This window comes from Meles meles, chromosome 6 (assembly GCF_922984935.1).
Source record: "Meles meles chromosome 6, mMelMel3.1 paternal haplotype, whole genome shotgun sequence".
NCBI lineage: Eukaryota > Metazoa > Chordata > Mammalia > Carnivora > Mustelidae > Meles > Meles meles.
The window spans coordinates 32,084,008-32,096,268 of NC_060071.1; the positions used below are offsets into that span (position 1 = coordinate 32,084,008).

The 12,261-nt window shown below is 35.0% G+C and overlaps 1 protein-coding gene and 1 non-coding gene across 3 annotated transcripts in view; one reads left to right on the forward strand and one right to left on the reverse strand.

The window, feature by feature from the left end:
- The window catches only part of SCAPER (S-phase cyclin A associated protein in the ER), a 514,148-nt gene that overhangs the window by 352,505 nt on the left and 149,382 nt on the right, over window positions 1-12,261 (reverse strand). For both annotated transcript variants that reach the window (XM_046009648.1, XM_046009649.1), the window contains exon 17: window positions 5,520-5,662. In XM_046009648.1, the coding sequence (XP_045865604.1) occupies window positions 5,520-5,662 (143 nt within the window). The remainder of the gene's footprint in view (window positions 1-5,519; window positions 5,663-12,261) is intronic.
- LOC123945283 lies at window positions 5,397-5,532 on the forward strand. Its single transcript, XR_006819142.1, has one exon. It is a non-coding gene; the product is annotated as a U4 spliceosomal RNA (small nuclear RNA).

Consider the following 12,261-nt stretch of genomic DNA (forward strand, 5'->3'; position numbering starts at 1 on the left):
GTCACAAATCGGGCCTCAACTGGTAAGAAGAGACTGAGATCATACCATGAATATTTTCAGACTACAATGCCATGTACTTGGATGGGAAACTTGGAAATCAAACACAAGAAAAAATTTGGAAGGAACACAAATACATGGAGGTTGAAGAACATCCTACTAAAGAATAAATGGGTCAACCAGAAAATTAAAGAAGAAATTAAAAAAAAAATACATGGAAGCCAATGAAAATGAAAATATGACAGTCCGAAAACCACTAGAATGCAGCAAAAGCCATCCTAGGAGAGAAGTATATAGAAATACGGCCTTCCTCAAGAAACAAGAAAGTCTCAAATACACAATCTAACATTACACCTAAAGAAGCGAGAAAAAGAACAGCAAATAAAGCCTAAATCCAGCAGGAGAAGAGAAATAATAAAGATTAGAGCAGAAACCAATGAAACAGAATTAAAAAAAAAAAAAAAAAAAGACAGTGGAACAGAACAACAAAATTAGGAGCTGTTTCTGTGAAAGAATAAAAAGATTGATAAACCCCTAGCTAGATTTATCAAAAAGAAGACAAAGGACCTAAATAAAATGATGAATGAAAGAGTAGAGGTCATAACCAACACAAAAGAAATATAAACAATTATGAGACTATTATGAGCGCTCTTATGGTAACAAATTAGGCAATCTAGACTAAGAAATGGGTAAATTCCTAGAAACATATAAACTACCAGCACTGAAACAGGAAGAAATAGAAAGTCTGAACAGACCCATAACCAACAAATAACTTAAATCGATAATCAAAAATCTCCCAACAAATTAGAATCCAGGGCCAGACTTGGGTGCCTAGGTGGCTCAGTCGGTTAAGTGCCTGCCTTCCATTCAGGTCATGATCCCAGGGTCCTGGGATAGAGCTCTGCATCAGGTTCCCTGCTCAGCAGAGAGTCTCTTTCTCCCTCTCCCTCTACCTGCTGCTCCCCTTGCTTGTGCTCTGTCAAATAAATAAAATCTTTAAAAACAAAACAAAACAAAACAAACAACAAAAAGAATCCAGGGCCAGATGGCTTCCCAGGAGACTACCAAACATTTAAAGAAGAATTAATAAATATTCTTCTGAAATTGTTCCAAAAAACCAGGAATGGAAAGAAAACTTCCAAACTCATTATATGAGGCCAACATTATCTTGATCCCAAAACCAGACAAAGACCAACAAAAACGAGAATTAGAGACCAATATTCCTGATGAAAAAGGACGCAAAAATTCTCACAAAGATCCTAGTCAATAGGATCCAACAGTACATTAGAAGTATTATTCACCACGATCTGGTGGGATTTATTCCTGGGTAGCAGGGGTGGTTCAACATCCCCAAATCAATCAACACGATAAACCACATTAATAAAAGGAGAAATAAGAACCACATAATCCTCCCAATAGATGCAGAAAAAGCACTTGACAAAATACAGCATCCGTTCTTCAAAAAAACCCTCACAAAGTAGGGACAGAGAGAATATACCTTAACATCATAAAGGCCATATATGAAAGACCCACAGGTAATACCATCCTCGATGGAGAAAAACTGAGCGATTTTTCCCTAAGGTCAGTAACATGACAGGAATATCCCAGCCTCAGCAATCAGACAACAAAAAGAAATAAAAGGCATCCAGATTGGCAAGGAAGAAGTCAAACTTTCACTCTCCCCAGAGGACATGATAATCTATGTAGAAAACCTGAAGAATAAAAAAAATTGGTAGAACTGATACACAAATTTAGCAAAGTCAGAGGATATAAAATGAACACAGGTAAGTCTGTTACATTTCTATATACCAATAATGAAGTAGCAGAAAGAGAAATGAAGGAATCAAACCCATTTACAATTGCAACAAAAATTATAAGATACCTAGGAATTACCCCAGCCAAAGAGGTAAAAGATCTGTACTCTGATGAAAGAAACTGAGGAAGACAAGAAGAAATGGAAAAACATTTCATGCTCATGGACTGGAACAAATATTATTTAAATGTCTATATTACCCAAAGCAATCTATACATTCAATGCATTCCCTATCAAAATAATACCAGCATTTTCACAGAGCTGGAACAAACAATTCTGATATTTGCATGAAACCAGAAAAGCCCCTGAAGAGCCAAAGCAATCTTGAAAAAGAAAAGCAAAGCTGGGAGCACCACAATTCTGGACTTCAAGTTCTATTACAAAGTTGTAGTGATCAAGACAGTATGGTACTGGCACAAGAACTCACACATAGATCCATGGAACAAAACAAAATTAATCTTCAACAAAGCAGGAAAGAATATCCAAAACAAAACAAAACAAAACACAATTCAGGGGCACCTGGTCATTAAGCGCCCGACTTTGGCTCAGGTCATGATCCCAGGGTCCTGGGATCAAGCCCCACATTGTGCTGCCTGCTCAGCAGGAAGCCTGCTTCTCCCACTCCTGGTGCTTGTGTTCCCTCTCTTGCTGTGTCTCTCTCTGTCAAATAAATAAAAAAAGAAAAAAAGAAAGAAAAATCCAATTTGTCCAACAAAGGATATTAGGGAAACTGGACAGCAAATGCAAAAGAATGAAACTGGACCACTCTGTTACACCACATATGAACACAAATTCAAAGTGGATTAAAGACCTATAAGTGAGACCTGAAACCATCAAAATCCTAGAGGACAGCACAGGCAGTAACCTCTCTGACATCGGCCACAGCAACTTACTAGATATGTCTCCTGAGGCAAAGGAAACAAAAGCAAAAACTATTGGGACTTCATCAAAATAAAAAGCTTCTGCAAGGTGAAGTAAACAAGAAAACTAAAAAGCAACCAGCAGAATGAGAGAAGATATTTGCAAAGGACATATCTGATAAAGGGTTAGTATCCAGTATCCATGAAAGAACTTAAAAATTCAACACACAAAAACCAAATAATCCAGTTAAAAATAGTGTATCTGTGACATGACATGAATAGATAATCTTTTTTCCAAAGAAGACATCCAGATGGCCAACAGACGTTAAGAAAAGATGCTCAACATTACTCATCATCAGGGAAAATAGAAATCAAAACTACAATGAGGTATTACTTCACACCTGTCAGAATGGCTAAAATGAACAACACAGGAAACAATAAGTGTTGGCGAGAATATGGAAAAGTGAAACCCTCTTAAATTGTTGGTGTGAATGCAAACTGGTGCAGCCACTAGAGAAGACAGTATGGAGGCTCCTCCAAAAGTTAAAAATAGAACTACACTACAATCTAGCAATTGCACTAACAGGTATTTACCCAAAGGAAACAAAAATACTAATTTGAAGGGATACATGTACCCTGATGTTTACAGCATCATCAATAATAGCGAAAATATGGAAAGAGCCCAGATGTTGATCAATGGATGAATGAATAAAGAAGATGTGGTGTATATATATACAATGGATTATTTAACCATAAAAAAAGAATGAAATCTTGTCATTTGCAAAAAAGTGGATGGAGCTAGAGAGTATTATAAGTGAAATAAATCAGTCAAAGACAAATACCATACGATTTCACTTGCATGTGGAATTAAGAAACAAAACAAACAAACATGGGGGAAAAGAGAAGAAAATCAAGAAACAGACTCTTAAATACAGAGAACAAACGGATGGTTATAGGAGGGGAGATGGGTGGGGCAAATGGATTAAACAGGTGATGGGGATTAAGAAGGGCAGTTGTGATGAGCACCTGGTGTTGTTTATAAGTGTTGAATCAGTAAATTCTATATCTGAAAGTAAAAAAAGACAAAAACAAACAAAAATCACAAAATTTTTACAATTCCTTTTTTTAATATAGAATTGAGCAAGCTGAATGTAATAGTGGAAATGCAAAAGGAACAAGACAGTCCTAATAATAAAAAATAAAGTAAGGGATATTAATAGACACCAAGAATTATGGTAAAGCTTTGAGAATTAAGGTAGGAGATAGAAAAAGTGACCACCGGACCAGAAGATAGAGCCTACAAACAGAATCATGCATACATGGAAGCTTCATTTATATTAGAAATTTTATAGATTAGTAAGAAAAAAATTGATGCCTAAATTAGAACAGGGTATCCACATGGAGGAAAAAAATGAAACTGAATTCCTACCTCAACCCATACAATTAAATAAATTCTAAGTAGATAATGACTTTACTATTTAAAAAAAAAACACCAAAACAAAACATTTTGGTTTTTTTTTCATCTCCATCCTTCATTTAGCCAGCATATAGTACATCGTAAGTTTTTGATGTAGTGTTCAACGATTCACTAGTTGCATGTAACACCCAGTGCTCAACATAACACCTGTCCTCCTTAACTACAACATTTTGAAGAATATTTAATGACTCCAGAGAGGAAGGGATTTCATAAACAAGATTAAAAAAAGCACAAATCACAAAGTTTGTTCAGTTTTACTGCATTGCAATCAAGAATTATATTAATCAGGTGGGGGAGTGATTAAGTAGGTGATGAGCATCAAGTGTTGTAGGGAAGTGCTGAATCACTAGATTATACACCTGAAACTACTATTACATTGTATATTAACTAACTGGATTTTAAACAAAAACTAAGAAAAGGAATTATATTGATTAAAAGCCATCATAAAGAGTAAAAAGACAACTAATAACCTATAAAAATATTTGCAACAAATGTATCTGACAAAGAATTGGTATCTAGTAAAGATACTTCCCAAATATCAAGAAGAAAATATTCCAACAGAGAAAGGAACAAAAAATTTACATAGGCACTTTACATTAAAAAAAAAAACAAAAAAAAACTTGTGTAGTTGGTAAGTATGAGCAAAGCTGCTCAGCCTCATTAATCTTAGCCAACTAGAAAAGTATATTGAAACCACAAAGAGCTATCTTTTCATATACACTAAATTTGCCACAATTAAGAGGTCAGAAAATATATTATTAGGTGTAGAACAACCAAAACGACTTGGATGTAGCCAATTAAATGTCTTTTCCTGGATCTTTGAATCTTAAGTGATTTCAAAATGTAGGGATGGCTGAAGTTCATTTATCATAATCAGAGTGGCAATATGCTGACTAGACTGCTTCCATCAAAAGACCACCACTGTGCTCTTGTGACCTAGCCTTTGACACCTGACCATTTCCAAGCTTGTTCCTCTACCTTCCTATCACTTATACTCCCAATATTTTCCAAAAACTCTCTTTGCTTAAGCTAGCCAGTATCAAATTCTGTTTTCTGCAATCAAAAAATCTTGAAATATCAAGTTTCTCATTCAGTAGGAAGATTCAAAAGATTTCTATTTTAAGTACAATCACATAATTCCTGGAAATTGAAATTCAGTACACATCTGTATTTGTGACTATTTCTATAAAAATCTACATGACAAGAAATGGCTTTACTTTTAGACATGATTTGAATATCCACTCATGATAGCTTTGCGCAGTGGCAGTATCGTAGCCAATGAGGTTTATCCGAGACGCGATTATTGCTAATTGAATATCCACTCATGATATCAAGTTCATCAGGATCAAAATCATAATAGCAAATGAGGTACCTAGCTCTTTCTCGGGCAGCATCCTCACGGGCTTTTTCTTTTTCTTGCCTCTGTTGCTCAATTCGGGCTTCTTGTTCTTTCCTTCTCATCAACAATTCTTCTACACGGGCCTGCCGTTCTGCCTCTAGAGCTCTCTTGCGTTCCTACAATCAGAAAGAAAAGTTTTAAAATATTAGAATTAAGTGTAAAGTGAAAATAATTAAAGGTGGCACCATTTTGACATAAATTTATATATCAAGCCAAGTAGATCCTTGCCTTGCTACTAGGTATGCTTCTCAGAATTAAAAAAAAAATAAGTATCAGTGATATGTGGTTTTCATATGTCATTTACCAGTGTTATACATAATTATAAGAATAAATGCTTCTTGAAGCAGACACTATGCTAGTCATACTCTGTGAAAACCTAACATGTATTTTGTGGTTTATCACTTCTAAACCCTCATATTTACAGATGATTTCAGAAATGCCAGAACATGACGAAGAAAGTGTAGTTAACAAATTTCTGAACTAAGCACTCACGAAGGAGTTAAGGGACGGGGGTTGGGGAGGAAGGACTTGTGGCAAAGATAAAGAGCTATCATAATACAGCACAGTGGGTAAGAGAGTGGGCACTGGGTCAGATTCCCTCATTTTGTTTCATGACCCTATTATTTACTGGTTCAGGGACACTGGTCTCGGTATATTATAAATGTGCCTTTGTTTTCTGGAAGACAAATAACAATACTACTAAAGTCTTCAGATATTCTGAAGAACAGATGAGATAATGCATAAAAAATACTTATCAGAGGGCCTGGCATATAGAAAATTTTCAGTAATTATTTATCATCATCAAGGTAGAAGATAATCAAAATACTATGTCCTATGTATATTTTTGCCTACTAGGAGTACACTGCTGACTATCACCATATTACTAGCTGTACTGATATATTTTATTTTTATGTGCATATAGTTTTATTTTTTCTGTTTGGCATTTTATATACACTTGTTATATGAGGATACACTTTGTTATATAATTAAGAAAACATTTCTACCATGTTTTAGAGGTTTTGTTTCCATCATAGCTCCTAATATTTTTGTTCTGTTTTGTTAAAATCACATGTTGACATTTTTATCTTATCTCCAATGTCTTTCAGCATTCTTTTAAACATATTAACCTCCATATTTACTAATACAGCATTATGGGTAAATTTCAAGACTATCTTGAAATTATTATTCTTTCTTCACGGAAAGTGTATATATTATTACATCTTCACTTTCTCTTAATGATATTATTTTTCATTTCTATTATCTTTTTTTATTTGTATTTTAATCACCCAGGGCTCACAAGTACACTCCTTAATCCCTATCACCTATATTTCACCCATCCCCCCACTGGCCTCCCCTCTGGTATCATCAGTTTGTTATCTATTGTTAAGTCTGTTTCTTGGTTTGTTTCTCTTCCTTTCCTCTGCGCCTTTGTTTCTTAAATTCCACATGACTGAAATCATATGGTGTCTTTCTCCGACTTATTTCACTTAGCATTATACTGTCTAGCTCTAACCACGTCATTGCAAACAGCAAGATTTCATTCTTTGTTATGGCTGAATATTCTATTTTAGGTATATATACCACATCTTTTCACACTCATCAGTCGATGGACACTTGGGCTGCTTCCATATCTTGGCTATTGTAAAGAATGGTGCTATAAACATAGGGATTTTTTTTTTTTTTTTTTTTTTTAGAGAGAGCATGAAAAGTGAGTGGGTAAAGAGAGAGAGAACCTTAAGCAGGCTCCACACTAGGGCTCGATCTCACAATCCTGAGATCATGAAATCAAGAGTCAGATGCTTAACAGACTAAGCCACAGAGGCGCCCCCATTTTTAATTTTTGGAGGCATCTCCATACTATTTTTCAGAATGGCTGCACCAGTCTGCATTGCCATCAACAGTGCATGAAGATTCCTTTTTCTCCACATCCTCACCAACATCTGTTGTTTCTTGTGTTGTTGATTTTAGCCATTCTGACAGGTATGAAGTGATATCTTACTGTAGTTTTGATCTGTATTTCCCTGGCACTGAGTGATGATGAACACATTTTCATGTTCTGTTGATATACTAATTATTTGTTTTGTGGGTAAGATATAAGATACATATATAGGATTTTAACCCTTCATGGATATGGCATTTGCAAGTATCTTCTCCCATTTCATAGGTTGTCAATACATACTTTTTTTTAACAACAAAGAGATCTGAATTTAAGAGAAAACTCTTTTGTTTAGATTTTCTTCATTGGAGATAATTTTCTGTGCCAGATTTAACTGTTTTTAGTTTTAAAGAGTTTTTGAGATCTTAGAGAGCAACACAAGTTCCCACATATTATGCTTACCTAGTACTGTAAAATAACTATAACCAGTTTGTGTATAGTATACCCGACATAAAGAATATATTTAAAAACCTAACCGCATGCCTCCAGCAGTCTGTAATCTGCCACACACGCCTTCCTGAAATCAGTGCATTCTCTCTAATTCCCAGCCCCTTCCTGTCCTGGAACCCCCTACCCACCAAAAAAAAAAAAACCCAAAACAAAAATAAGTAGGGACTTTCTGGCTTACGAGTTTAAAAAGATTTTCTTCCACTGGGATAGATAGTGTTTGTTGTAGGTATGAAGTTACTGTCGTCAGTGTAATTACGTATTAGAAGTATTCATGTCTTCTCAGTGTTCTCTAAACAGGAACCGCTTTATTATTTTTTTCTGTCATTTATTGGGCACTTACTATGCTAAACACTTAGCTAAGTCCTTACCTATATAAGCAGTTTTGACGTCACAACAAACTAGGGCTCTCTAAGGCAAAATGACTTGCACAAGGCTATATAAGTAGTAGTTAGAAGAACCTAGATCAGTGTGGCCAGGGAGAGATTGTGTGAGCTACCTGGGGAATGGGGATGAATACAATCAAAAACATAGGAAACAGTAGGTGTCAGCGAGGATGTGGAGAAAAAGGAAGCCTCCCTCTTGCACTGTTGGTGGGAATGCAAACTGGTACAGCAATTCTGGAAAACAGTATGAAGATTCCTAAAAAGTTAAAAATAGAATTACCCTCATGGGGCACCTGGGTGGCTCAGGGGGTTAAGCCTCTCCCTTCAGCTCAAGTCATGATCTCAGGGTCCTGGGATCGAGCCCCGGAGCAGGCTCTCAGCTCAGCCAGGAGTCCGCTTCCCCCTCTCACTGCCTCTCTGACCACTTGTGATCTCTGTCTGTCAAATAAATAAAATCTTTAAAAAAAAAAAAAAAAAAAACAAACAGAATTACCCTCTGATCCAGCAATGTCACTATTGGGTATTTACCCCAAAAACAGAAAAACACTATTTCAAATGAATACACGCACCCCTATGTTTATAGCAGTATTCTTTACAATAGCCAAGATATGGAAGCAACCCAAGTGTCCACTGACTGATGAGTGGATAAAGAAGATGTGGTATACACACACACACCCCCCAGAATATTATTCTGTCATGAAAAGGAATAAAACTGTGCCATTTACAATGACATGGATAGAGCTAGAAAGTATATGCTAAGTGAAATAAGTCAGAGAAAGACAAATACCATATGATTTCACTTATATGTGGGATTTAAGAAACAAATGTGCAAAGGAAAAAGAAAGAGATAAACCAAGAAACAGACTGTTAACTACAGAGAACCAACTGATAGTTACCAGGGGGAATTGGGTGGGGTACCAGTGGGGGGGATGGGTGAAATAGGTGGTGGGGATTAAGGAGGGCACTTATGAACTTATGATGAGCACTGGCTGATGTATGAAATTGTTGAAGCACTATATTGAACAACTGAAACTAATATAACACTGTATGTTAACTGAAATTAAAAGAAAAGCTTAAAAAAAATCTGTATTATGTCTGAAAACACGTTTCACAATAAAATCCAAAAGGCTTAGGCATTAAATATAAAAAACTAAACCAGAACTTTTCACTTCATATTTTGTAAAACCAAAAGCTTTAAAAATATACTTTCAAAAATTATAAAATGGTCTTATAAATAATATAATATGTGTATATATACTTTGTGTGTATGTGCAATGTAGCCAAGTTGACTCTGTAAATATAATATCAACTTGCTGATTTTATTCATGTATATAAGATATACTCCAACAATGTATAAGAAGAAATAACTGGACTTCAAACAGTATTCAGTCTTTCAATTTTTGTTTTTAACTAATGGAAAAAGATAATTGTTAACTACAGCTAATGAATAAAATCAGTAAATTCAGCTACTATTTTCCTTTCTAAAATTTAAGTTTTTTAAATAAAAGAAACTTGGTACCCCACATAAGCATTTCATACAGGACAGGAGTTCCATAACTATCTGTTAAATGAAGCATAACTTTATAAAATAATATGCATTATAAATCTAATCACATACAAATAATGAATTAGAAAGATGTCTAATTCTTAGCCTTCTGAAACCTCTGAAACACCCATATACTTTGCTTTATATTCAGGGATTTGTTTATGGCAGCCTAAGAATGGATAATACAAATCCCTACCATTTTGGGCCTATAATTCAAATGATTAGGGCAAAAGGAAAGGCAGAATATCTAAAGAAATTGGACTTCAAATTAACCAATAATTTACATAAGAAAAGTGACAAATTGAGAATATATGATGACAGCATTTACTTAGTATATTACCTACAAAAAGAAGGATCACAATTGCCTGTAACCATTTATGGGAATGCTAAAATGTTAAAGTAGTGAAAGTAAAGCAGACAGAGGACCTTAATATTATTTTATCTAGAGAATATGTAACATTAGTGCCTTGCACATCTAATAATGACTACACATTAAAAAAATTTTAGTTATCTATATGTTATATATTGTCAGTGGACTTTTCCAACATCATATAGGTCAATTAAATATGATAGGTTTTAAATTTTACACTGAAAATTAAATCCATAGGAAATGTCCACAGTTTTAATAAGAAAATAATTCTGAATAGTCAAAACAATTTTTAAAATATTAGTGAGTATAGAAAATCCCTAATTATTTTCAAGATAGAACTGCTTTCTTTTCAGCTTTAATAAATGTTCCAATTCATCAAACAAGAGTCATCATTTTTAAATGGACTATAACTACTAATTTCGAATCTTTAGATCTACAAAATGAATCCAAAAAAAGGAACCGAACACTTCTATTCAAAATATACACTATTAATCATATATCTCCCCCCAAAACCCAGCTAAAGTTACCTCTTCCAGGGAACTTTACTTGACAGTCCCCTACTACCGACAGAGTTAATTATTCCCTCCTCTGTGATACCTCTGTCGCTTATGCATAGTTCTACAACACTTTCACATTGTGTTGCATTGTTTGCCATAAAGGATCATGTCTTAATTATCTCTGAATTACTAACGCCCAATGGTCCCTCAAAAGTAACACATAATTTACAAAATGAATGATTTTTATAAAATGGTCCCAAGCAGAGTAATAGCACTAATGCTGAAGAGACAGCTCATGTTAAAATTTCAAATATCCTATTTTATTTACTCATTTAAGAATATTAGTTAATAGAAAAATAATAAAAACTTTTGCTGCTTCTTAAAGAAAAGCTTAAATTTTTCAAATAAAATCATTCTGTATTTTTAACATAAATTACCTTAGCACTCAGATTAAAATAAGATACTGAACTCAAATCAAATAGAGATTAGGGATGAATATGGAAATGCCTGCCAATACCTACAAACAGCAAAGAATAATCAACGAACTTTAAAAATGTATTGATATTTTTACTTCCTAAAACCACTATTAATATAAAGAAGCATGAAATATTAATACCATCTCCAATTTTTAATAGAACAAAGCTCTGCAGGACCTGTTCCCTAACCCTACAGGGTAGTACTCTCCCATATCTCTTGCACGGAATGCCTACTTCTCATCATTTGCATCTGTCTCATTATTTGCGAACCTTAGCTGAGCTATCACCTCTTCTAGGAAGCTTTCTGTGACTTTTTCAAGTCCTTGCCACTCTCAATTTGAATACAGTGTTTTCCTTTGTGCTTCCAAGAATACCTTTCCTGATACAATGATTCTAATGGATTATGATTTGTTTACATGTCTCTCCATTGAGAACAGCAATGTATCCTTTTCATGTCCTTAAGCCTAGCACAGCATACAGCTTATAGTAGTAATGCAATAAACGATCAATGAATGAGTGAACAAATAAATGTTGGTCATAACAAAGTATATCTGCATTTATATTTGAATACTGCAAAATTTGTTCTCTACATCAAAAATGTCAAGTTCTATTGGGTAGGGTATGTGCTACGGCAAGTTCTGTGAAGTGTGTAAACCTGGCGATTCACAGACCTGTACCCCTGGGGATAAAAACACATTATATGTTTATAAAAAAATTTAAAAAAATTTTTTTAAATGTCAAGTCCTTTTTCCTAGCCTGTGCAAAAGAGGTTTTCTCCTCCTCTTCCCAAGGAAATATGCCTTGTCTGTGAAGACACTCCTAACAGCGTGGAGGCAGCCCTTGCAGCTGGCATGCAGGTAGTCAAGGTTCCAGATGGAAACGTGCATCAACACTTGACATCAAAGGCCACTCTGGTACTGGATTCCCTGCTGGACTTCCAGCCCAAGCTTTCGGTTTCCCGCCCTACATGTGAACAGCCTGCCACACTTCTTTGGGCGTCATGGCCACTGCACCCACTCTGATGGCCCATGCCACCCAGAAAAATCACCATGTAAGT